Raw genomic sequence first — 26,381 nt, forward strand, 5'->3', positions numbered from 1 at the left:
AAACGTACTTGGCAAAGGAATGCACTAGCCTGGTAAGTTTCAGGGCTATCATATTTGCATTAGCCACTTAACTTAAGGAAAGAAGGCAGGCAGAGCCAAGACTTAGACTCCTGTCTTACCTCCCTTCCCCTTCCCTGCTCTACCCTTCAATTGCAGTAATAACAGGAGCTGATGGCCACCGGACATTTGAAAACAAGGAAATATGGCAATTAGACCATGTCTCCCCCTTTGGAACTCCAAATTTTCACTCCATGCCCTAGATGAGATAAGGCCTTTATATGCACGACAGTCAGAAACTGGGCACTTGTAATTCTGAACTTTATTTTCCCCCCACATATTCTATCAATATATGAGGAGTTAAATAAGAAGGAAACTGATTACCCTTTGAAAAGAAATTAAATATTCTAGGCCACTAGGTATCACTGTGTTAAATAATATGTCAAAAACCTTAAAAGAGCAAATACTTTTGCAAAAAGATAACATTAAGCCTATAATTAGTATTTATACTCTTTGGTTTCATTTTAGGATCAACCATTCAGTTGTAATCACATGCCTAGCACAGAGCCTGGAAAATAGTAAATACTCAACAAAAGTCATTAGATAATGAATAAGGGAGGGGGGGAAGACCTTTCAGCATTGAACTTCTTGGTATTAATATTTTTTGAATTCCTATATAAATAAGTCAGTGGTCTCCCTTTATTCATATATATATATATATATATATGTCCCATCCACTATCAAATATCTCAATAATCTCCACTTTACTAAAATCATAACAGAAGTCTTTCCCTGACAGGATACATTCAAATGTAAAGTTGTTCTCTGCTTTCTTAGCTGTTCCTAAATTTACCCATCAGACATCTTCTTGGAGGAAGCATTTTAACACAAGCTATACAAGACTACTCAGGATGATAATGAAACTCACTACTCCACAGTAAACAGAGCTTTTTTCCCTGAAATTTTTCTGTAGATATGCTTTACACTAATATCTGTCAGCCCTTGAGCACAGTGACCAACATGATAATTCCACCTTCAAGTTCTTTTACAATTCCAGGATGGCTGCCAAATCTTAGGTACTTATGTACATGAAACCTATGACTTCAGGAATACCTCCAGGCTAACACTTCTTTTTTCTGTTTACACCAACAAGGTCAGGATGAACAGGTCACAAGCAGATTTAAAGAGGGAAAATAAAAGTAAAGATCCTCAGTTATTTACTTACATGACTATAAGTTGCATTAAAAATTGTATCTCTACAATCTAGTTTATCATAAATCCATGAACACTTACCTTTTTCCTGAGAAAGTTTTTCCTCCTGCCGTTGATGGTGAGGTTTATAAGGTGCTGCCCCCTGACCTAGTTGTTCAGCCACAAAACCATCCAGAAAAGATAACGAGGCATCTACCTACATTAAAGTAAAGCAAAAATTAGGAATTAAAAAAACTGACCCTCAACAGTAGACTGTACGTTCATTTAAGTAATTTCAGCTCACATTTCCTAAAAATAGTTTTTAAGTGAAAACCAGAACTTTAATTCTAAAATTGCTACTCAATTCTCTTGCTGTCTAAAACATCTATAACCAAGTCACCCAGCTAAGAACCTAACAATGTAAGTCAATTGCACTTATTAATTTCACTGCATTGCAGAACACATTTTTGAGCATCTAATATGTTAAGGCATCATGTTAGATGCTATGATTGAGACAAAGACCTGCCCTCATGCGACCTGTAACCTACTAGAGAAAAACATATGCCCTATGAGCTATAGTGTCTAGATTAGTTTCGTTCTGTTGGGGGCTAAAAACAAGGTGTTGGCAAAGGCTAGGTCCTTCTGGAGATGCCAAGGGAGAACAGGAATAAGTTCCTTGTCTCTTCTAGCTTCTAGTGGCTGCCAGCATTCCTCGGCTTGTGGCCACATCACTCCAATCTCTGCTTCTATTATAACTTTGCCTTCTTCTCTCTGATCTCTTGCCTCACTTTTGTAAGGACCCTGGTGATTACACTATGCCTACTCAGACAGTCCAGGATAATCTCCCCATTACAAAACCCTTAACTTAATCAAACCTACAGAGTCCCTTTTACCATAAAAGCTAATATAAGTTCAGGTTCCAGGGATTAAAATGTGACTATCCTGGGGAGGCCCATTATTTAGCCTCCCACAGTGCTCCTGATTTAACTATCCTATTCTCTTCTAACTAAAAATGCTTTTTCAGGAGTTCCTGTTGTGGTGCATCAGAAACAAATCCGACTAGTATCCATGAGGTTGCAGGTTTGATCCCTGGCCTCACTCAGTGGGTCAGGGATCCAGTGTTGCTGTGAGCTGGTGCAGGTCGCAGATGCGGGTCAGATCCCGCATTGCTGTGGCTGTGGCAAAGGCCAGCAGCTGTAGCTCCAATTCAACCCCTAACCTGGGAACTTCCATTTCCCATATGTATGGCCCTAAAAAGCAAAAAATTTAAAAATTAAAAAATAAAAATAAAAATGCTTTTCCACAAATCTGTGGAAAATTAATTTCAATAAAGTACAAGAATATAAATATACAAAAGAATGGTTATTTGAAAAGAAATAAGGAGATTAAGAAAGAATAAGGGGGAGTTCCCGTCGTGGCGCAGTGGTTAACGAATCCGACTAGGAACCATGAGGTTGCGGGTTCGATCCTTGCCCTTGCTCAGTGGGTTAACGATCCGGCGTTGCCATGAGCTGTGGTGTAGGTTGCAGACGCGGCTCGGATCCCGCGTTGCTGTGGCTCTGGTGTAGGCCGGTGGCTACAGCTCCGATTCAACCCCTAGCCTGGGAACCTCCATATGCCGCGAGAGCAGCCCAAGAAATAGCAACAATAACAACAATAACAACAACAACAACAACAACAACAACAACAACAACAACAACAAAAAGAAAAAAAAAGAAAGAATAAGGGGAAAGGAGAAAAGAAAAAGTGAGGAGAGAAAGAGAAACGAGATATACAAGAGGACATAGCAGTAATGACTTCAGAAACCACAGATTTGTTTCTTCTGATTTAGTCAAGTGTAAGCAAACAGCTCAGATAATTTAGAATAGCAGGTAATTCTCAAACATTTAAGTGGCATGTCACACTCTGAATCTGGAAAGGTTTCATTTCTATTAGACTTGTAAGAGATGAAGCTATGTCATCACTGTTATCTTTTACTGGAAGAAAGGGAAACAGAGTTACTAACTAGCTTAACTATATAGTGGAGTTTCCATCGTGATGCAGTGGAAACGAATCTGATTAGGAACCATGAGGTTGCAGGTTCGATCCCTGGGCTCACTCAGTGGGTTAAGGATCCGGCATTGCAGCCTGTGGTGTAGATTGCAGACGTGGCTTGGATCCTGCATTGCTGTGGCTGTGGTATAGGCCAGTAGCTGTAGTGTAGGTCCGATTCGACCCCTAGCCTCGAAACCTCAATATGTCGCAAGTGTGGTCCTAAAAAGAAAAAAAGAAGAAGAAAAAAAATACTATGTATAGCCTATTTAGTCATACAGTCTCCAGAATGTCTACCAAATGTTAAAGCAAGGGCTCTGTCCCTTGAGGAACTAATGAAAAAATTACTGAACAAAGGTTCAAAATGAATACAAGTCATGAAACTCTGAGTAAGAATTAATGGGAATACTACCCATCTTCTCCTCTTCCTCAATTATACAATGTCTAACATAAAAATTTATACAAATCTGAATTCCTTCTGGAAGTTTTCATATTTACAACAATCTGAGGGAGACACTAGTACAAACTCAGAGGTTAGCATTAACTAAGCATTTTGGTTAAAAGGGGCAGTGGCTGAAAGTAGATGAGAGAAGGGAAGGTGGGTGATCAGATTCTGAAGTGGTAAAGATTTAGATTCTGAAGTGGTAAAGATTTAGAGAGACAAAATAAAATAGAAAACTGCTTTCTTCCTACATTCTCAAGGAAAAGAGAACAATACTAAAACGGCATATTAGAGAAGTTCAAATGAGATAAAAATTTTAATCCTCAAATTATTATATATTAGGAGATTGTCACAGAATATAAATCCTTTCACTGCAGTTCACAAGAACAGATTAGTCCTCCTGACTATTTAGGATCACTACTGAATAGAAGTGCTTCAATTCTCTCTCACACTAATGTGAAAGAAACTCCAACCTCCATATTAAGGACTATAGAAACTATATTTTCATATATTCCAGATCTATCATAAATGCAAGAATTATTCTGCTTAAAGACAATGCAATTTTTTAAAAGGTGGAACACAGATGTCTTACCACCATGTCCTCACAACTCTTATTAACTGGAAGCAAGCTTTTCATAAATTTCACATTCCCATGCAAATGTTTTAATTCAAATGCATGCTGTCTCAAACAAGTATCCAAAGACGTGGTAAGTTCCTGGATTAATCTCTCAACTATATTAGAAGAGTGTGCTTGGGGTGTCAACTTGGTCACAGCAGCAATTATCCAGGCTTTTGTTTCTGAAGAAATGGAGTCACTCATAAGTAACTTGTAGAGCTTGGTTATAACTTCCTCTGGTGTTTCCTTATCTAAGAGGTAGGAATACTCCCCTAAAACCTGTAAGTAAAACAAAGAGATGTGTCTATGTACAAATATCAAACCATACAGCAACTATACTCAGAAATCTAAACAAAGTGCCTACTGCTGAAGTGAATTTTATCTACTTTAAACATATTCTTGGGAGTTCCCGTCATGGTGCAGTGGAAACAAATCCGACTAGGAACCATGAGGTTGCAGGTTCGATCCCTGGCCTCGCTCAGTGGGTTAAGGATCCGGTGTTGCTGTGAGCTGTGGTGTAGGTTACAGATGCGGCTTGGATCTTGCATTGCTGTGGCTCTGGTGTAGGCCAGCAGCTGTAGCTCTGATTGGACCCCTAGCCAGGGAATCCCCGTATGCCACAAATGCAGCCCTAAAAAGCAGAGGAAAAAAAAACAACAACCATATTCTCATGGTAAAAAATTATTAACGATACAACTGTATATTTTAGGTTCAAAATTACACTAAGAATTGGAACTGAATATAAAAAAGTTTTCCATATCTTTACCATTAACATAAAGCAGTATACCTTTACAAATTAGCTTTCTTCTGAACTTACAGGTTTGGATGTTGGTATTATAAGCACTTTCACATTCTGTTACTATTTTCCCATAAGCATTTAAACAAGTGGTTCTCACATGCTAGAATGCATAAGAGTCACCTGAGGTGTTGTGTAAAAATACAGATTTCCAGGCTTTACCCTCAAATAATCTGATTTAATATATCTACAGTGGGGATCTACAATATACATTCTGTATAAGCATCAGCTGATTCTGATGTAGATGGTCTATAAAAGAGACTCTGAGGAACAGTCATCTATGTTCCATATTCTCTTTCTTCATCTCACTTATTCAGGTGATGTATATAATCCCATTGGGCTAAGAATCATTAATAAACTCATCATTCATGGAGTTTGAGATCTTTCCTAAGTAGTACTTACACAGTATTTTCATGTCTTTGGTATAAAATTGGGACCAGAAAGAAGAAAAAGTGAGGTGAGGTGATAAGCAAAGGAAGTTTTATAGCTAGTTAACAAGAAGAGGAAAAAAAAGAAATAGGACTACATAAATTCAATCCTTAAATTGTAAGATAATTTTTTGACTGGTTTAATAAAAGACAGAAGATAGCTCTGGAAGAGCAGGTTACCTAAATCCCAGTTCAAAAATCAGTGGACTTAAGCTTCTGGGAAAAGGGAGTAGAAGAAGAATTTTTCCCCTGTTCTTCCTATTACGTTTACCTAAAAGCCCTTGATGTTATTTGTAAAACACATATTAAAATACTGAAAGGTGGAGAAAAGAAAGCAGATCACTAAAGACCTTGGGACCTAAAGAAAGCAGATCACTAAAGACCTTGGGACCTAAGGATACAGTAAGTTATCTGTTGCCTCAAATAAACCAGACTGGGTATTGGAGAACCAGCAAGCTAGAAATGCACAGACCAAAAAAGCCCCAAGAATAGCCTGCCCTCTAGCCAAAGAACAAGGAAGACAGAAAACTTTCACACAAGTACATGACATAGAAAAAAATGTAACCCCATCCATACCAGAACGCTCGAGTGGAGAATCAAGACTTCCACCCCTAACAGGCTGTAAGAGGCACCCCAACTCCCAAGCAAGAGTGGTGACAGAGAGGCCGAGTGAAAACCAAGAATTTCATCCCCACACCAACATGTAGAAAGAACCACTCCTCTGCTGTGTCTGTATAGATCACATAGGAAGCCAGCACTTAACTTTCACCCAAGTCTAAAGAAGGAGCCCACCCCCTCTTCCTTGGTGTCAGAGGAACACTTGCAGAGACTCAGGACTTTCACCACTGCTCAGCGATAATGAAGCCACCCCTTTGAAGTGTCAGTGGAGGTCACATAATTAGAGATCTCTACACTCTGTCTCAACACCATGACCGAAAGAATTTAATGGACATCTATAAAACACACCACCTGACAATAAGCAGAATATGCATTCTTTTCAAGCACCCACACCATGTAACAAGAGAGATCATATCTTGGGCCATAAAATAAACCTCAATAAACTTAAAACAACTAAAACTATAGAGTGCTTTCTCTGATAAAAATGGAATCAAACTAGATCAATAACAGGAAAGACAAAAGGAAATTTTCAAATCACTTATAAACTAAACAATACCTTTCCATACAATCCTCCCAGAAAATATAAGAGGAGAGAATACTCCCAAGCATTTTATGAAGCCAGTATAACCTTGATACCAAAACCAGAGTAGTGAAAAAATGAAAACTATAAACCACTATTCCATTTGAGCAGAGATGCAAAAATTCTTAACATGGGTTCAAGAAATCTACAAAAAAAAAAAAGTCTAGATTAATAAGTGAGGTCAGCAAGATTGCACAGTACAAGATCAAAATACAGAAATAAACCCATGCACTTAAGGTCCACTAATCTACAGAAAAGGAGGCTGGAGTAAACCATGGAGAAAAAAGACAGTCTCTTTAATAAGCAGTGCTGGGAAAACTGGACAGCTACATGTAAAACAATCAGATTACAACATTTCCTCACATCATACTAAAAACATAAACTCAAAATGGATTGAGTATCTAGATAAAAGACCTGAAACCATAAAACTCCTAGAAGAGAGTTTAGAAGAGAACATAAGCAGACATTCTTTAACATAAATTGCAGCATTATTTTCTTGGATCTCTCTCCTAAGGCGAAAAAAATAAAAGCAAAAATGTACAAATGGGACCTAATTAAACTTTAATGCTTTTGCACAGCAAAGGAAACAAAACAAAAAGACAACCTATGGAATGGGAGAAAACATTTGCAAATAATACATCCAATAAGGGCTTAATTTACAAAATATACAAATAGCTCATATAACTTGATATCAAAAAAACAAACAACCCAATCAAAAAATGGGCAGAACTGAAAAGACATTTTTCCAAAGAAGACATACAGCTGGCAAATAGGCACATGAAAAGATGTTCAACATTGCTAATTATTACAGAACTGCAAAACAAAGCTACAATGAGGTATCACTCACACCTGTGAGAATGACCATTATCAAAAAGTCTACCAAAAACAAATGTGAGGATGTAGAGAAAAGGGGACGCTTGTAAATGTTGGTGGGAATGTAAACTGACGTAGCCACTGTGGAAAACAGTACGGTGGTTTCTCAAAAACCTAAAAATAGAGTTGCCATATGATCCAGCAATCCCACTCCTGGGCATATATCTGGAGAAAACTATAATTCAAAAACACACATGCACCCCAATGTTCATAGCAGCACTATTCACAACAGCCGAGACATGGAAACAACCTAAATGTCCATCAACAGATGAATAGATAAAGAAGATGTGGTACCACATATACAATGGAATACTACCCAACCATAAAAAAGAATGAAATAATGCCATTTGCAGCAACATGGATGACCTAGAGATTCTCATACTAGGTGAAGTAAGTCAGAAAGAGAAAGACAAAAACCAGATGATACCACTTATATGTGGAATCTAAAATATGACACAAATGAACTTATCTACAAAACAGAAACAGACTCACAGATAGAACAAACTTGTGTCCTACTGTATAGCACAGGGAACTCTATTCAATATCCTGTAATAAACCATAATGGAAAAGAATATGAAAAAATGTACATATGTATAACTGAATCACTTTGCTGTACAGCAGAAGTCAATACAACACTATAAATCAACTATACTTCAATAAAATCAATTAAAAAAAATAAAATAGATTTTTTAAAAAATTAGCCAAGTGAGATGTCAGGGAGAATAAATAGACAAGTAAATAGTTAAATGACAGATGGTAATCACTGGGGAAACTGATAGCTGAAGGAGTTAACTGAGTAGAACTGAATGATTTCTGAGGAAACATATTGTTAGTATTTGATTTTTATAAAAAATAATGTTATAACCATTTATGATTCAATATACTTTGCTCACCCAACTCATAACTTGAAGAAATCTCTGTGGATAGAACACATTTTCCATATCAAGTAAAGAGAGATAAGACTGAACTGCATAAAGTCTTAATTGTTGATTTTCTGTTTCATCATCAAAACCTACAAAGAAATTGATATACCATTTTAATTTCCACTAAATCCCTAAGGACTCTGTAATGAAAACATTTAATTTTAAAATCTTTACTTTGTAGAATGCAATAGTTCACTAACCTTCTGCTAGCAGCCTTAGAAAGTTATTGGGAATATCAGGATGCATCACATCTCCTCCCACTGAAAACACAGCATTCATTGTCTGAATAAACCATGCATTATCAGGAGCATATGTGTCCACAGTGTTAAGAACAAGTGCACTTCTAAATGCCACTTATTAAAATTATCCTTTATGTATCAACCTTTAAAAAAATAACCCTCAGTTCATCCTAGTCTGACATTTATACCTTTAACCTTTACCAACAAATTGTTCAACAGTTCAGTTTTATATAAAATAGGTGCTCAATAAAAGCTTATTTAATAAACTTAATAAGCCAGTTCATGTTGCTTTTTCTAGTACTGTATCTTGCATGTAACAGGCATCCAATAAAGAAATGTGAAATAACTGAAAGAAATGTTCCAGTTAACTATGGACAAATACATAATAGAAAATGATATGCACTTCAGAGACATGTGTCATGTCTTCCTGAGCAAGTTGTTCACCCTCTTTCATAAACTGTTCCTCTTCAGTTCTAAATTCTTTCATTCTGCTGGCCAAAGCTATAGCACTGGCTAGGGCAAAACTATAGGTAAGCAATTTCCAAGATAATCTGATTAACATTATTCATTCATTCATTCATTCAATCATTCAATATTAGATTTAAACAACGGACATCTTAAAATGAATGATGAATATCCTTATAAACTGCAGAGTTCTTCTGACTTTTTAAAAACAAATAATAAGAAAAGTAACAAGTGAAAGGAGTTCCCAACAATTTCAAGTGACAATTTGAACTGAACAATAGTGTCAAGGGTAAGTTTTAACATCCTGATCCCTTCCCACTCCCCCAAAACTAGACCTTTTACACAGAAGAGAAACTGATTAGGAAATAGAGTCAAAGATAAGAAAGGACTGAAAGAGGAATCAGACGGAGATTCCTATGTCTTTCTGCTGACCAATGGAATAAAGAGAACCAGGAAAATTAGTCATCCCCTAGGAAGTCTATACAAATTCTTGTTTTTGACAAGAAAGGCTTGATTAGCAGAAATGGAAGTTACTGCTGGATCTCTGAACTCAGTCTGCAAGTGATCATGTCTATACTAATCATTTTAAAGTCACTGTGTAACTAAAGGTATTTTATGGCTCTCGGTCCAAACAAAGGATATTTCTCAGCCAGTTCAGCTATTTTGCCAACCAAATTGACAATAATATATTCTTCTTTGCTCTGTTGTAAATATTCAAGCATTTTCTGGACAATCACTGTTATATTCTGTGCATTAGTAATTCTGTAAAGAAGTTCCAGTGTCTATTTAAGAAAGAGAAATAAAAACAGTATTATGAAACTACAAATGAGAACATCAATAAATACTGTAATATACAAATTTATAACAGTTGATTCTTCCACTTTTAAGTAGCTCTACTAGGAAGTCAGTTAATATATACTCAAGAAATGAACATTTTAGCTGGAAGAGAACTTAAGAAAGGTAAAAACTATTATTTAAAAAAAAAAAAAAGAATTATAACCAATCCCAAAGTCCACATGCCTTCCATTGATATAATTATGATCTGGTATCACTACATGACAGGCTACACAAAGACTAAAAAGTTAAAAGGTTTATAATCTATTTTCTAAAAATGTAACAGCTTCCTAAACCTACATTACTTATGCTTGTGTGTGTACGTGTGCACACGCACATGTGTGTATACACACATACACATAACAAAAATCCAATCTTGCAAACTGCCTTTTCCGCACAACCCAAACAATAGAACACAACATTTGAGTGGTTTGTCAGCTAAGGGCAAGTGATGGACAGATGGACAAGGTAGCTCAAGTACTTCAAAGGCCAGGAAGGCCTACATTTAGAATCTTGGGTATCAAGGAAGAACTGTTTTATAGTTTCTTTCTCAGTGCTGAGGAATATACCTCTTGCTATTTCATCTAAGATCAAGGAAGACCAGTACCAGAGTAGGCTCCCATTGGGTTGGCTTTCTGAGGCCCCATGTTAAGGTTCTAAAATACTACAGTTCCTAGCAATCAGTATGAGACAAAGGACAATAATGAGAAAGTATTGTATGTATAGTGGAATTTCAAGATCAAAATCTTTGGTGCAAGAGAATTTCCACATACCCTATTTGTCAAACTTTTTTGAAAGGGTTCTTTCTCATTTTTCAATCCTTAGGTTCAGGGCTTCAAGTACAAAGGATAACGGATTTTGAATTTATTTTTGAACTGTTTCAGTTAATCCTTGACACAATTTAAAATCTATAAATACATACGTTTCCCCATCAATAGCTTTCAACTTATGAAGCTGCCTCAGACATGCTTCCTGTACACCCGACACTGTATGTCACATATTTTAAGATAATCTACACCAAATTTACTTCCTAGTCTTACTCTACAACCATGAAATTTAGTATTTTGGGGACTGAATGGGGTATGGTATCAGGAATGCACAGCTAGAAGTCTTTTCAGTTAGCTCCTTCTTGCCTTCTTTTCCCCTGTTATGAAAGAAAAGTAATAATTATCAGGTATAAGGAAATCCCAGCCCCAAGCAACAGGACACTCCATACCCAAGGACTAAAGTTCTCAAATAAAATTACTGATGGAGGGTTAGAAATGACAGTGGCATTAAGGAGATGGTACTACAGTGGCTTCTTAAGGCACCACTGATCCTCAGTACCTTCCCCAAAGAATTCAAACCACTTTTTCCACTTCAGGTAATAGATCAAATAGATCAGACTTGGTAATTGCAAAAGTTGTTTTGTTTCCCTCTGACTCTCATTTTTAAATAAGAGCCCCCAAATTAAATAGAGCAATAAAAAAAACTGTACCTAAGTTAATCCTGATCAATTTAGTACTTAACCACACAAAGAAAATGCATGCTCTATATCTGTTCAAAGTAGAAGAGCAATATAATTATTTATTACTGTCCCTTGGCACCTTCTCATTTTTGTACTATGTTTACACAAAGAAACTCTTATATCTATAAATTTCCTGGGTTCAAGAGCTCCCATCGTGGCGCAGCGAAAATGAATCCAACTAGGAACCATGAGGTTGCGGGTTCAATCCCTGGCCTTGCTCAGTGGGTTAAGAATCCGGCGTTGCTGTGAGCTATGGTGTAGGTCACAGACACGGCTCAGACCCCATGTTGCTGTGGCTGTGGTGCAGGCTGGCAGCAACAGCTCTGACTGGACCCCTAGCCTGGGAAGCTCCATATGCCTCAGGAGCAGCCCTGAAAAGACAAAAAATAATAATAATAATAATAATAATAATAATAATAATAATAATAATAATGAACAAATAAATAAACTTAAATAAATAAATAAATAAATAAATTTCCTGGGTTCATCCCAGGCAGGTAACAATTTTCAGAAGATTAAAAGTATGGATTATATATATATATATATATATATAAAATCCATATTTATATACATATATATACATAGATGGCAATTTCTCAAAATATTATTTCAAAACTAGTACCTTTTAAAATTCAAAATTCATAATCTTATCTTTTAAAAATTACAATTGTTTAATACCATATTCTCTCAATAAATTACTTTTAACTCATTGCTTTTAAGTAATTTAAATGTTAAGTAGATTCTTTTTATCTCTATTTTTTTTTTTTTGACTTTTTTTTGTCCTTTTTAGGGCTGCACCTATGGCACATGGCAGTTCCCAGGCTAGGGGTCTAATTGGAGCTACACCTGTCAGCCTACACCACAGCCACAGCAACACTGGATGCGAGCTGCATCTGTGACCTACACCACAGCTCATGGCAACACTGGATCCTTATAACCCACTGAGGGAGGCTAGGAATCAAACCCAAAACCTCATGGTTCCTAGTCAGATTCATTTCCCCTGTACCACCATGGGAACTCCTCTATTATTTTTAAAATTAGAAATAAAACTATCTACTTTTCTTAACTAGGTCCCATATACCTTTATTATTATTATTTTTTTTTTTTTTTTTTTTTTTTTGGCTGTTCCTGTGGCATGCAGAAGCTCCCAGGCCAGGGAATGAACCCAAGCCACAACTATAACCAGACCCACAGCAGTGACAACACCAGATTCTTAACCCACTGAACCATGAAGGGACACTCCATATACCATTTTAAATGAAGGTATAGAGTAATTTCTCTGTATCAGAATTAACGGACATATCTACACAGACATCCAAGTAGATACTAAAACAATTCTATAAAAGAAAAAAGTTGAAAAAAATCAAGTAAATTAGACACCTTTCCTTCTAAGAAGTTCAAACATTTCAGGAGTATATTTATTCATTTTTTTCAACATTCCTACATATTTAATAGGGAAGTATTGGCCCATTTTACAGGTGTTAAGGGGAAAAAAAAGGAAAAAACTCCAATAATAACAACAACAACAAAAAGACAAAAAAAAAAAAAAAAAAAAAATGGGAGTTCCCGTCGTGGCGCAGTGGTTAACGAATCCGACTAGGAACCATGAGGTTGCGGGTTCGGTCCCTGCCCTTGCTCAGTGGGTGAACGATCCGGCGTTGCCGTGAGCTGTGGTGTAGGTTGCAGACGCGGCTCGGATCCCGCGTTGCTGTGGCTCTGGCGTAGGCCGGTGGCTAAAGCTCCGATTCGACCCCTAGCCTGGGAACCTCCATATGCCGCAGGAGCGGCCCAAGAAATAGCAACAATAATAACAACAACAACAACAAAAAGACAAAAGACAAAAAAAAAAAAAAAAAGGAAAAAACTCAATTATCATAAATTACATGCTAAAATTTTACTAATAGGAAGATCTGGATATAGAATTTATGTTTCCAAATGAAACAATCCTGGACCAAAAAGATACTAATTAACCCAATACAGGTAAAAGGACCTAACTCCTCTGACTCATAATTTAAAACCATTCTTGTGGTTACTGACACAAGTGCTTTTTAGAAAAGTTCCTTTAACTTCAATAGAAAGGATAAAATGCATTCAAAAGTTAAAATACACATGTGTGTATATACACACTGCCCATCATTTTACTCTCTCTCCATAACACCAAATAAAAATTTGAAAACTGTTACATTTCACATACACTATTCAAAATACCAGTTTACCTCTCTTTTAATAATGGGATCAGGATGGTCTAAGCATTCAATTATTGTCATCTGGTGTTGAAGAGCCAGAGTGGGATCCTGTTGGATAACATAGGTAAGAGCCTTCAGTCCTAGAAACAAAAATAACATTATAGAAAGTGACTTAAAACAAATATCCAGGAGTTCTCGTCGTGGCGCAGTGGTTAATGAATCCGACTAGGAACCATGAGCTTGCAGGTTCGATCCCTGGCCTTGCTCAGTGGGTTAAGGATCCGGCATTGCCGTGAGCTGTGGCATAGGTCACAGATGCAGCTCGGATCCCGCGTTGCTGCGCCTCTGGCGTAGGCCAGTGGCTACAGCTCCGATTAGACCCCTAGCCTGGGAACCTACATATGCCTCTGGAAGCGGACCTAGAAAAGGCAAAAAAGACCAAAAAAAAAAAAAAAAAAAAAAATCCAGCAAATTTTAAAAAGCTCTTTTTGTAATTTTCATCAAAAGAACCAAATATCTGGGAGTGCTTGCTGTGGTGCAGTGGATTAAGAATCCGACTGCAGCCACGTGGGTCACCGCAGAGGTGTGGGTTTGATACCCAGCCCATCACAGTGGGTGAAGGGGATCTGACATTCCCTCAGCTGCAGCTTGGATTCAATCCCTGACCCAAGAATCTCCATATGCTGCAGATGCAGCCATTAAATAAACAAACAAACCAACTATCTTACCTAGATACTTGAGATTTATTTTAGGTGACAGAACGAATTTTCCAATGCACTTGGCAGCCTTCTCAAGTAATTCCGATTTAGGATAAATAGAATAGACTGTATGTACACATTCAAATAGAATAGCTAGAGAAATAAAATATTAAAATGTCAGGGATCATAGTAAGGCATAATAAATGTTACATTTGTGTAGAACTCATAACAAAACAAACTTATTCGAAGGACTGTTTTAGACAAAAATCTTATTTGTGGAAAATTTTCAAATATAAGAACCTTATTGTTTTCAGGCTCATACAGTTATTCGGATTATGTTACCACAGTACAATTTAAAGAGGACTGCATGTATTAATAGATAAGAATGATATATTCATTCATGCAACAAATATTTCATGAAACCTCCCACGAGCCATTGTTTTACTAGTATGGATAACAGCGATGACAAAAACCCCTGCCTTCAAGGAGCTCACATTCTAATGGACTCTAAGTGATATATTTGTTATTCCTATAAAACACAGAGTTTCCATTGTGGCTCAGCGGTAACAAACCTGACTAGTATCCAGGAGGATGCATGTTCGATCCCTGGCCTTACTCAGTGGGTTAAGGAACTGGCATTGCCATGAGCTGTAGTATAGGTTACAGACATGACTCAGATCCCACATTTCTGTGGCTATGGTGCAGACAGGCAGCTGCAGCTCCAATTCGACCCCTAGCCTGGGAAATTCCATATGCCACACATGAAGCCCTAATTAAGGGAGGAAAAAAAAAAAAAAAGATATCTCCAACACTCCTTGAATGCTTCAAAAGAATTTATTCTCAGGAAGTTTCTACCACTTTATACACAGAAACTGTATATGTAGTTTATTTCAATGTCATTTATTTCAGTATAATCAACATTATAGTGCTCTAACATTTATTACAAAATAGGGCCACTACTCAAAAATCCTCAAGTCACTTTTTAAAAATTAATCTCCAAGGATATAGAAAATCTACTAAACATCTTGATAGTGTCCAAATTTGATTTTCTAGTATAGTCAAAGATCTAATAGATGACCAAAGTCGACATTAAAAATTTTTTCAAACTCTTTTAAAGACCATGAGTCAAAGAGCTGGAGCTTTGTCATGGTAAAGAATCATCACTGAGGCACCATTAAGTCCTGCATGTCCTATGGAATCACAGTATGAGAAGTAAGACATAAAAACAATAGACTTAAAAACAGTTCTACTACAAGCTGAAGCATACTGTGTCTTTGACAGAATCACTCCTGCTCTTTTACATAACAAGCGAACATTTATTTGCGTACAAAATATAAGACAGATCATGAATATTCAACTAGCTTTGTTACACACTGCTAAGCTGCCTATCAATTAATATACATAAATTTTGGGTAAAGAGTTTTTTTTTTTTTTTTTAAAAAAAAACACTTTCTAAGAAAGGAGAGAAGAACTCAGAAATAAACATTTTTAAGAAATAAACATCTAAGAAGGGAACTGACTTTAATTAAAGGAAAACCGGAGTTCCCGTTGTGGCTCAGTAGTTAATGAATCCGACTAGCATCCATGAGGTTGCGGGTTCGATCCCTGGCCTCACTCACTGGGTTAAGGATCTGGTGTTGCCGTGAGCTGTGATGTAGGTCGAAGATGCGGCTCAGATCTCACATTGCTGTGTCTTTGGCATAGGCCAGCGGCTACAGCTCTGATTAGACCCCTAGCCTGGGAATCTCCATGTGCAAAAGGATAAAAGACAAAAAAAACAAAAAACAAAGGAAAACCTACCAAGTATCGAACCTAAAAAGATACTTCATATATCCAGATCTTTACTCTGTGCTACAAAAAAAAGTTAACTTTATGACTTCATGGACTAAACAGAGAAAGCCTAGTCAACTGACTCATCAGCTGGGGCAGAAGCAGACAAACTACCATGAAACCCAGCCCTCTGCCTATTTTTGTAAGCTGTGAACTAAGAATGATTTTTACATTTTTGAGATGTAATTAGCATATAAAATTATTAGTTTTAGGTGTACAATTACATTTTTAAAAACAAAGGCGAATATATGATAGAAACCTATATGACCTACACAAAACCTAAAATAGTTACTATCTGGCCCACTTTTCAGAAAAAGTTTGCCAAACTCTGAACTAACATGATAGTCCTAAGTAAGATTCAAAGTGATGATGTTCCATTTCTATCATAACCAACATATTTTCCTTGATAGCAGAACTCTCCTGCTATCAAGATGTTTTACTAACAGAAGCTTCTCATTGCCCATCTAAAAAGTAAACTTTTATATTTATATTTAAATGCTTAAGATTTCTGAAAAGCTAGTTAAGGTATAATTAACAGTTCAAAAGTTGTATATGTATTAGTCAACTATGGCATAAATGAGCTAAAATAAACTCAACAGGATTTTGTTTGTTTATTTCTGCTGTGTCCAGGGCATGCGGAACTTTCCAGGCCAGTGACTGAACCTGTGCCATAGGTCTCTTACAGCGCAGCAGGTTAAGGATCCTTGGGTCGCTGTTGTGGCACAGGTGCAATCCCTGGCCTGGGAACTTCCACTCGCCACAGGTGCAGCCAAAATATAATAATAATTTAGAAGCTAAGACCCTTTATTCTCCAGCTCCACAAAAATCTGAGTATAACTCCATAAATGAAAAAGTAAGTCATTCTGCTGTCTCCTCACTGGAGTGGTTAAAAGAAAAGTGTCTCTGAGAATTTTTAAAAGTAAAAATGCAATGTGGAGCTTGGTCTACTCTTCCAGAACAACCCAGGTCCTAATCAAAATATCATCAAGTAAAAATCACCAAATTAACGTTTAACATTTTTAACACTGTGGTTTTATCATAAATATTTTGAGTTGGATTATACACAAAATGTAGTGTTCTGCTGAAACTCTTTACTTTCATTTTAAATAAGTTATCTATTGTCACCATTCTGGTAGGGAGATGGGGGGTACCGTCCAATGAAGGTGGTAGTCCAGATTCTCCACTCTGCCTTTTTTAACACCTGGAGAGGGAGGGAATGCTGATTCCTTCTGGGTGGGGGATAGGAGTATCCTGCCTGGGAGAGGGAGGGGCACCCCATTACTGCTCCTTATGTGACCTCCACCTGTTCAGTGGTAAAAGCCCTAACTATCCACTAGGCTTCTTCTAACACCACCTCAGGAAAGATGAGAGGGGTACCTCATTATTACTCCTGGATAATGTGAAGTCCAGGCTTCCCACATTGTCTCCACTGACAATGCCAGGGAAGGCCCCCCTTAACATCTGGCAGGGATGAAAGTGCAGCTGCCTCTCTTGGGCTTCTCTACTACCAGTACCGTGTGGGGGTCAGGGACCTCATTATACCTGGTGAGGGTGGAAATCTTGCCTCTCCACTCAGCCTTTGCTACTATGGGTGATCCACAGTTTTTTCTGTGTGGTGCTTGACTGCAATAGAAAGGTTATTTTCTAAAGGTTTTCTATCTTGCTAGTCTGCCCTTTTCTCCTTAGTCCTTTGGGTAGAGAGTAGGCTGTTTTGGTGAGTTTTTGCCTGCACTTTTTGGCATTCTCAGGCTGCTGGCTCTCCAGTACCCAGTTTGGTGTATATGAGGCAAAAAGAAAACCCAGGGTACTCACCTTGGCTTCTTTCCTTGCATGCCAAAGTCCCTAACCAGCCTACCTTCATTTTTCTACCTTTCAAAGTCCTATGTTTATTTTACATATAATGTCCAGTTTTTTGGTGTACTTAGAGGAAAAACAGGACAAGCACTTCTGTCTAATTTTGATGGTTCTATCCCTTGTACTCCACTTGATATAATTCTCCCAATTTACTTAAGTTTACTTAAAATGTTATTCTCTTCTTATCAGTACCATGCCCAAAACTATTTCATACCTCCGGATTCATACAGTATGAAATCCAAACTCATTTGGCTGCCATGAGATGACCTCAGCAAATATAGTGTTCCCACTGCTCCTACTATGAATCGTCCAATTAGGCTGGCAAGGCACTATTCTCTAAAAGTGTTTAAAACATCCCCACTTCTGCACCTTCTCTAATGTTCCCTATGCCTACAACCCTCGTCAACCTCCCTTCTAGCTATCTTAATCCTATCTAGTTTTAGGGTCTTATTATATCAATAAATCCTTATGTAATAAATAAAGCCTACAGTGAACCCCACAGTGATATATATTGCCTCTGGACTTTTGTAATATTATTCCCTGTAGCTCCTCTTTGCATTCTGCCTTATACTTTAATAATTTATCTCTTTCATTATACTACAAACTCTTTGAAGGGAAAGATTATGTTTTATACTCCTTCATATCCTCTACATCACTTTATACAATAAGTGGCACATAGCAGATAATCAATAAATGCCTCTGGTGTGACCTATTTCTTTCTTTCTTTCTTTCTTTCTTTGGGGCCACATCAGCAGCATATGGAGGTTCCCAGGCTAGGAGTCCAAATCAGAGCTGTAGCAGCTGGCCTACACCACAGCCACAGCAACACCGGATCCGAGCCGTGTCTGCAAACTATACCACAGCTCACAGCAATGCTGGATCCTGAACCCACTAAGTGAGGCCAGGGATCAAAACTGCGTCCCCATGGTTACTGGTGAGATTCATTTCCACTGAGCCATGACGGTAACTCCTTATGTGATCTATTTCTTGATTTGAAACTTTCACAAAAACACCGTTTAGAAAGTATTAAGACTGAAACACCGTAACCGATAAAAAATAGCTTTCTTTTCTTTTAATTCAATTAAAACACATCACTCACTGATTAACGAAGTGCCAGATACTGGGGTATGCTGGCCAGTAAGACAGACACAGTCCCTGCCCTTATAAAGTTTATAATTTAAAATTCACATTATTAAACAATAAAATATTTATAGTAAGATTACTAGAGAATGCTCTGCCATTGATAAAATCAATGTAAGCTATAAACTGTATCAGTACAAATACGGGGGGAGGGGGAATGTACAACAATGGAAACATGAATAAAGGAAATAAACAAAACAACAGAAACTATAAGTTTCTGTGGCAAGGTGAAACACTAGACTGACAGCCTACAAAGAAACAAATTGTTGGCATTGGTCCCAGCAGTCTTAATAAAAGAAGAATGTCCTAATGGAGAACATTAAAAAATATTTCCTCAGGTATACAGTATTTTCTAAATTGAAAGGAACAGGCAACAGTGGTTATCTCCAGGAGGGGGACTGGGTGGTAGGTGATGAGGGTCGAAGGGACACTTACTGTTCACTGTATACCCTTTTGTATCTTTTGAATTTTGAACCATGTGCATATATTACCTATTCAAAAAAATAAAAAAATTAAAGCTGAAATGTCAATTACCAAAGGAAAAAAAAAAACTTTTTTTAAGGAAAAGAAAAGCAGACTCTTAACTTGATTTTACACTTGATCTTAGCCAAAAGGCCAAGAAGCGATTCTTAACTGATTTTAAACAGAATTCCTTGAGAGCTTTTCAAACCCTTATTCTAGACCACGACTAGATCTCAAGCAAAACTTCTTATACTTTAGCTGTCTGCAAAGATTCTGACACTACTCGGGATTTTCTGACACTTCCTAGACAAATCACCTGCCTCAATAAGGATCCCCCTTATTTCTGGCGTCTAATTTTCTCATTACATAGCAGGATCCTAGAAATTAACTATTCACTATACTATACACTCATAAGGGCAGAGCCTGTGTCTACCTTATTCTTCATCTCCCACACTTAGCATGGAGAAATGCATAAATCAATCAGTTCCTCAATCTATACTTTACAAATCAAGTTACTGTTTTGTAGGCATTCAATAAATATTGGTTGAACAAATGAATAAGACACTCTTATTGCCTTACTTACCATTTATACAGGCAAAACATAAACCTATCCTTCAAAATTTACTATCGCAATTCATTACCATGCGCATTATCTTTCCCATGTTAGTCTTGTACATGCAATCCTTTCTTCTAATGCCTATTGCATTTTTGTCAAGCACTTTTATTAGAGTTAAATCAGTTTAGTTTCTGCCCTCTAGTCTGCCCTACATTACTACAACCATTGTTCTTTAAAGACCCACAATTTAACACTGTCTGAATGAACAAGTAATGCTCTTCATCCCCTACTCACAGTATTTTACCAGATTAAGAAACGACTTGTGATTTGAGTTAAATCTCTCAATACCTCTTCTGCTCTTCTCCAAAGCATGCAAAATTCAAACTATTTTACTTCTATCTCTCTTTATTTTTTGGCCATGCCCACAGTATGCAGAAATTCCCAGGTCAGGGACTGAACCTGTGCCACAGCAGTGACCCAAGCCAGAGCAGTGACAACACTGGATCCTTAACCCATTGAGCCACCCACTTCTATCATTTAAATGTCTCCAAATGTTCCAATTTCTTCAATGGAGCTTTCTCAGGCTGATCAATAAAGAACTAAGAACTCTCCCCTCTGGCTATTAAAACTGGAAGTGTTTTTGGTTACTTTTTTCAGTTCTCCTTCCTCCTCCCCATCTCACTCTTGTCTCTTATCACTAAATTACCTTTTTAAATTGTATTTAATGTAAATAGCTAGTGTGTCTTCATAAAACAGAACATTACTCTACATCCATATATCCTTATTTGTACTGTACTCATCTTTCAGCTGTTTTCTTAAATACTATTTTTTTCAGAAAAGCCTTCCTTGTTCTCCCCCTCACCTAAGACTAGCTGCTATATTCTTCAAAGTACCTTATAAGTCTCCACTGAAGCATTTATAGTACCTGTCCTGTTCCATCTATCCAGGCTGTGAACTCAATGAGAACTATTTTATTCACAGCCATATTCCAAGCATCTTGCACAGGGCTTGATAAAAAACAAAAACTTAAGATCTGGTGACTAGATGACTAAATGCTTTATTTAAGAACTGTCTTCTTAAGTACGGAATAGATGAAGTGGATTATTCTTCATAGTCAATTAGATGTTTGATGAACATTTTTAATAAAGAGACAATTTTCTTTAAAAATTAAGTCTTAAAAAGATAGACAATTATAATGAATTTAGGTTAACTTGAAAACAATGCCATAGGCCCTGGTGGCCTAGTGGTTAAGGACCTGGCATTGTCACTGCTGTGGCTCAGGTTTCATCCCTAGCCCAGGAACTTCCACATGCTATGAGGGGAAGCCAAAAAAAAAAAAAAAAAAAAAAAGTCATAATTTTAAATCATTTCTATTACTTATTCAATGCTTCCAGTGAAAAATAATAACCCAAAAACTACCTTAAAATTAACATTTAAAATTATATTGGAATTTATACTTTCTAACACAGATTGAGCTACAATGCTGAAAACCTTATTAGTCATTAACCAGCATTTACATGTTACCTACCATATGTGACATTGTGGTTTAACTCAGCTCTTCGTAAGGATTCATCAAGAACATCATACATTAATTCACTTGTCCTGTTTAAAAGATATTTTATTTGCAGTAGAATTATAGTATTATAACCCAATAAAACAGTTTTTCAAACTTCTCTCTTTAAAACTGAGGATCTACAGAAAAGAAGTGAAAGAAATTCATTTTATGAAGTTATAGGAATTTCACTTCTTAAAGATTCCATTTCTTTTTCATGAGTTTAACATTCTGCTTTATCAAAGTTTCCTAGTCAATGAAGAGGTAAGTCAATCAACTCTTTCCTCACCTGTACCTAGTTTACAAATCAGGTTTTTGTTTGGTTGAATATACTTTTATAATTCTCTTTATTACTACAGTAATACGTCACATATTCAGATTATTCCAGACAGTATATTATCTGTATTTTGAATACTTAGTTTTTAAAAAGTATTCAAATATCAGTCTTTCTTTGAGCAGCACTAGGTTCCTCAGAAAGAAAATTTTAACCTTCATTTATATTAAATAATATATGTATAACTGATTCAGTTTGCTGTACACCTGAAACTAACACAACGTTGTAAGTCAACTGCGCTTCAGTTAAGTTTTTAAAAATAAAATTAATAAAATTATATTTTGTGTAACAGATTTGTACCATTCCTATGTCTTTATGGTCACTGATCACAATTATGGTAACAGGTTGGAGGCAGATACCATAACAGAAATGCAGTGCTTTATAGAGCCCCAGCACTCTGGAACCAAGACTTTTTTCCAAGGATAAGTCCCCTCCAAGAAGCCAATATGAAAACTTTGGATTCTCAGCTTTTTTTTTTTTTGTATGTTTTATTAACTCAAAAAGCACCAGTGGAGCTCCCGCTGTGGTGCAATGGGATTGGCACTGGGATGTGGGTTCAATCCCAGGCCCAGCACAGTGGGTTAAGGATCTGGTGCTGCCATAGCTGTGCCTTAGTTCACAGCTGTGGTTCAGATCTGATCCCTGGCCTGGCGGCTCCATTTACTGAGGGGCAGCCAAAAACAAAAAACACCATCAACATAGACTATAAACAAACAAAAAGATTAAAATAATCTGGGGCTACACAAATTATATATCATGTATGTTACATCCTTCTCAAAAAAGTCTTCTTTTTTTCAAATATACAGCTGCAAAATTCAATTTAAAGTACATGTACTTTTTTTAAAATTGAAGTATAGTTGATTTACAATATTATGTTAGTTTCAGGTATACAGCTCAGTGATTTCAGATTCTTTTCCATTGTAAGTTATTACAAAATACTGAGTACAGCTCCCTGGGCTAATACAGTACATGTACTTTTATTCCATCTTAACTATTAAAGTAGAAATATCTAGTAAGAATCCAGAACCATATTCTAAATTCCTTCATTTTATTATGTAAGCATTTCTTCCACAGATAACCACCATATAGTAGATACTACAAATCCTTCCCTCCCAAAATTTGTTAATACTACACTTATAGCATAGTTTCCCAATTTTAAAAGCCAATGTCTGGTATAAGAGTCATAATTAACCACATGAAATGTGGAAACATTTGCAGCCATGACTGAGCTAAACGTTAATAAACTAAGAAGCAGAATGCTATAAAACACAAGAAAATATTCAAACAATAGGTATAAAAGACCATAAATACTAGAGACTTTTCCAGTAAATTAATTTTTTCAACTAAATATATTAGAATCCTGTTATAAAATAACCTAACATTTTTTACTCCGCCACAGTGAGCTATTCTTATCTTAAGAAACATATGTTAACAAAAAATCTTGTTAGCATTGGGACAACAAAAGAAAAAACATTCTAAATTTCCTTAACACTATAAAAGAGTTCCACTCTTCACGTAATTAAGCCTAATTTCTATTCGGCTGAGTTCTCTGAACTCTATTCAACATTTTTGTATGCATTCGAAACTCATCCATGAAAAAAAGATAATGAATTAATTCACTAAACGCATCCAAAATTACTTCCTGACAACACATGATGGCATTAAATCTTCTTGGACCAGTGCAGTTTGAGTGCATTACTATGAAATCCTCAGTTTTGAAACGGAATTCCAGTGAACTCCAACTAGAGCTCCACAACAGGAAAAACATTTCTAATGTGTGTATATGCTCTATCACCTCCAGGTTTTCACCCTAGGTTTCAATTAAGGTTGAGATTCATCAACACAGAAAAAATAAAGATAGCAATACCAAGAGTGATACAGCCCAGGTAGTGCTCACCAAGAGCTCACTGAAGATGTGGATGCTGACATGACACTTAGGAGGCATTACTAGGAGCAAGGGCCTAGAGGACAATCCTTTAGTAAAGTGAGATTAAAAGATTAGCAGAATTAGCATATAAATGTACCTACTGCATAAAGCAGAACCATATCTCTAAAGTCAGAACCCAATTAATAATATTTTCTTAAGAAAGAAACACATCAGGGACTCAGCAATGGTCCTGGCTACTAGGGGTACTAAAATCTAGTTGGACTTGCCCTCAAACAATTCGGAAAAAAAATTTTAAATAAGAATAGTATGTGTGCACACATGCATATACAGGGAGAAAGAGAATGATAAAGCAAATATAAATGATTGATGAATCTATGTAGAGGGAGCTCCTGGTACTATTCTTGGAACTTTTCTGTAGGTATGAGAAACTAGCAAAATTAAAAGTTACAAAAAATATATGTAACTGGAAAGACACCCATTAAAATGCAATGAAATTACTGCTTAAAAAAGAGTAATTCAGGAATCTCCTGGTGGCTCAGTTGATTAAGGATCCAGTGTTGCCACTAGTATGGCTCAGGCTGCTGCCATGGCAAAGGCTCAATCCCTGGCCTGTGAACTCCCACATGCCTAGGCATGGCCAAAAAGAGAGTAATTCAGACAAATTAACTTCTCCAACTACAGCAACAGGGTCAGCAAAATACATAGTCTGTTTGCTTAATCTGTCCAGATGTCTGTTTTTTTTTATGGCTGCAGGCTAAGAATGGTTTTTACATTTTTGAATAGTTGAAAAAAAAACTCAAAAGAATAATATTTCATGATAAAGATTATATGAAATTCAAGGTTTTTTTTTGTTTTTGTTTGGTTTTGCTTTTCTTTTTTGGCTGCCCTGAAGCATATGGAGTTCCCAGGCCAGGGATCAGATCCAAGCCGCAGCTACAGCAACGCCAGATCCTTTAACCCACTGTGCCAGGCCAGGATCAAATCTGCATCCTGGCACTGCAGAGATGCTGTTGTGCCACAGAAGGAACTCTGTGAAATTCAAATTTTAATGTCCATAAAAAGTTTTCTTGGAATGTGGCTGTGCTCATTCATTTACATACTATCTATGGCTGCTGTTGAGCTATATGCAAAAGCAGAGTTAAATGGCTATAATACACAACGAATAGCTCACAAAGCCTAAAATATTTACTATCTGGTGTTTTACAAAAGTTTCTCAACTTCTAAACTAGAACAATTAAGAAAGTTTCACAGAAAATATGGAGCTTCAAATTATCTTTCACTAAGAGTCAGATTTAGATAAGCAGAGAGCCAGGATTATCCCAGCAAACTGAATTTATATCCTTTTACAGTGGTTTACTTATCACTATTAAGTCAATTAAGTAGGGGGGGAAATAAGGTTCATCATGAAACCTCTAGATGACTGAAGCCTAAGACTACCAAATTAGAATAGTTTACCTTTGATCATCTTTTCCTAGAAGTCCAAGTATTCTCAATAGCTGAATTTGTAACCATGGTGCTGGTACACTGTGGTAATTGAAATCTACTGGGAGCTTTCCTCCAACTACTTGCTTCAAAATGGTTACAAAACTCCCAGTCAAGTCTTTAAATGCAGATGAATTCTCCTACATCCAAAAAATAAAATAAAACAAAAAAACTTTGTTAATAATAACATCTTAAAACATACCTGATTGAAATACCATACAGACACTTAAGGCATGCTCACTTCGAAGTTTCATGTTCACATTTAATGAAACAGCCCTCTAATTCGTATAATTTCTTCCACTATGAAACTCCCTCTGGCTACCAGGTTCAGAGGTAAATCACTCCCAAAAGCTTCCACCACTCCCTATTTACCCCCAAACGCAGTTTAATCACACTTCCAAAGTTCTATAGTTATATCTTAGAACCTTTAATAGCTAATATCAGCAATTAAAGCAAAGTTTAAAAGATGTGGCATACTAAAAAAAAAAGCATTAATACCTCCAGTTTTGATGAAAATCAAAGCCTATGGGCAATCTCTGAACTTTGTTTGCAAAAAACTTCTCATGTAATTGAACTAAATGTGTTCCAGGTGGAAGAGCACAGCCAACATTACTCAGACATTCAAAACCCCCCAAATCAGTAAGCCTGCTTATTAAAAACTAATTAACCCTCTAGTATTTAAACATACTTATGATTCTGAATAACTGTGCCTTGATTATGTGACCAATCTCTTGGACTGGGGAAATTTTTTTCAAAATTTTTTTTTCTTTTGGCCACCTTTGCAGCATGAGGACATTCCTGGGCCAGGGAGAGAACCCATGCCACAGCTGTAGACCAGGGCTACAGCAGTGACAACACC

At 36.7% G+C, this 26,381-nt stretch overlaps 1 protein-coding gene across 7 annotated transcripts in view; it reads right to left on the minus strand.

Moving 5' to 3' along the window:
* AP4E1 (adaptor related protein complex 4 subunit epsilon 1) overlaps positions 1-26,381 on the minus strand; it is a 65,553-nt gene that overhangs the window by 20,652 nt on the left and 18,520 nt on the right. For 2 of the 7 annotated variants that reach the window (XM_084970300.1, XM_084970305.1), the window contains 9 exons: positions 25,496-25,662; positions 21,795-21,868; positions 14,455-14,577; positions 13,757-13,866; positions 9,842-9,981; positions 8,696-8,810; positions 8,466-8,584; positions 4,254-4,556; positions 1,291-1,405 (listed from right to left, as the gene is read on the minus strand). In XM_084970300.1, the coding sequence (XP_084826426.1) occupies positions 1,291-1,405; positions 4,254-4,556; positions 8,466-8,584; positions 8,696-8,774 (616 nt within the window). In that variant the 5' untranslated portion in view covers positions 8,775-8,810; positions 9,842-9,981; positions 13,757-13,866; ... (1 more) ...; positions 21,795-21,868; positions 25,496-25,662. Of the gene's footprint in view, positions 1-1,290; positions 1,406-4,253; positions 4,557-8,465; positions 8,585-8,695; positions 8,811-9,841; positions 9,982-13,756; positions 13,867-14,454; positions 14,578-19,683; positions 19,740-21,794; positions 21,869-25,495; positions 25,663-26,381 lie in introns of all 7 variants that reach the window. The other 5 variants (XM_084970292.1, XM_001924871.8, XM_013992999.3 and 2 more) reach the window with 5 other exon arrangements.

The sequence above is a fragment of the Sus scrofa genome, chromosome 1 (genome assembly GCF_054392235.1).
Source record: "Sus scrofa isolate SSC_HxYL_T2T_F1_AM1 chromosome 1, Sscrofa_HxYL_maternal_Yorkshire_Landrace_v2.0, whole genome shotgun sequence".
NCBI classification, from domain to species: domain Eukaryota; kingdom Metazoa; phylum Chordata; class Mammalia; order Artiodactyla; family Suidae; genus Sus; species Sus scrofa.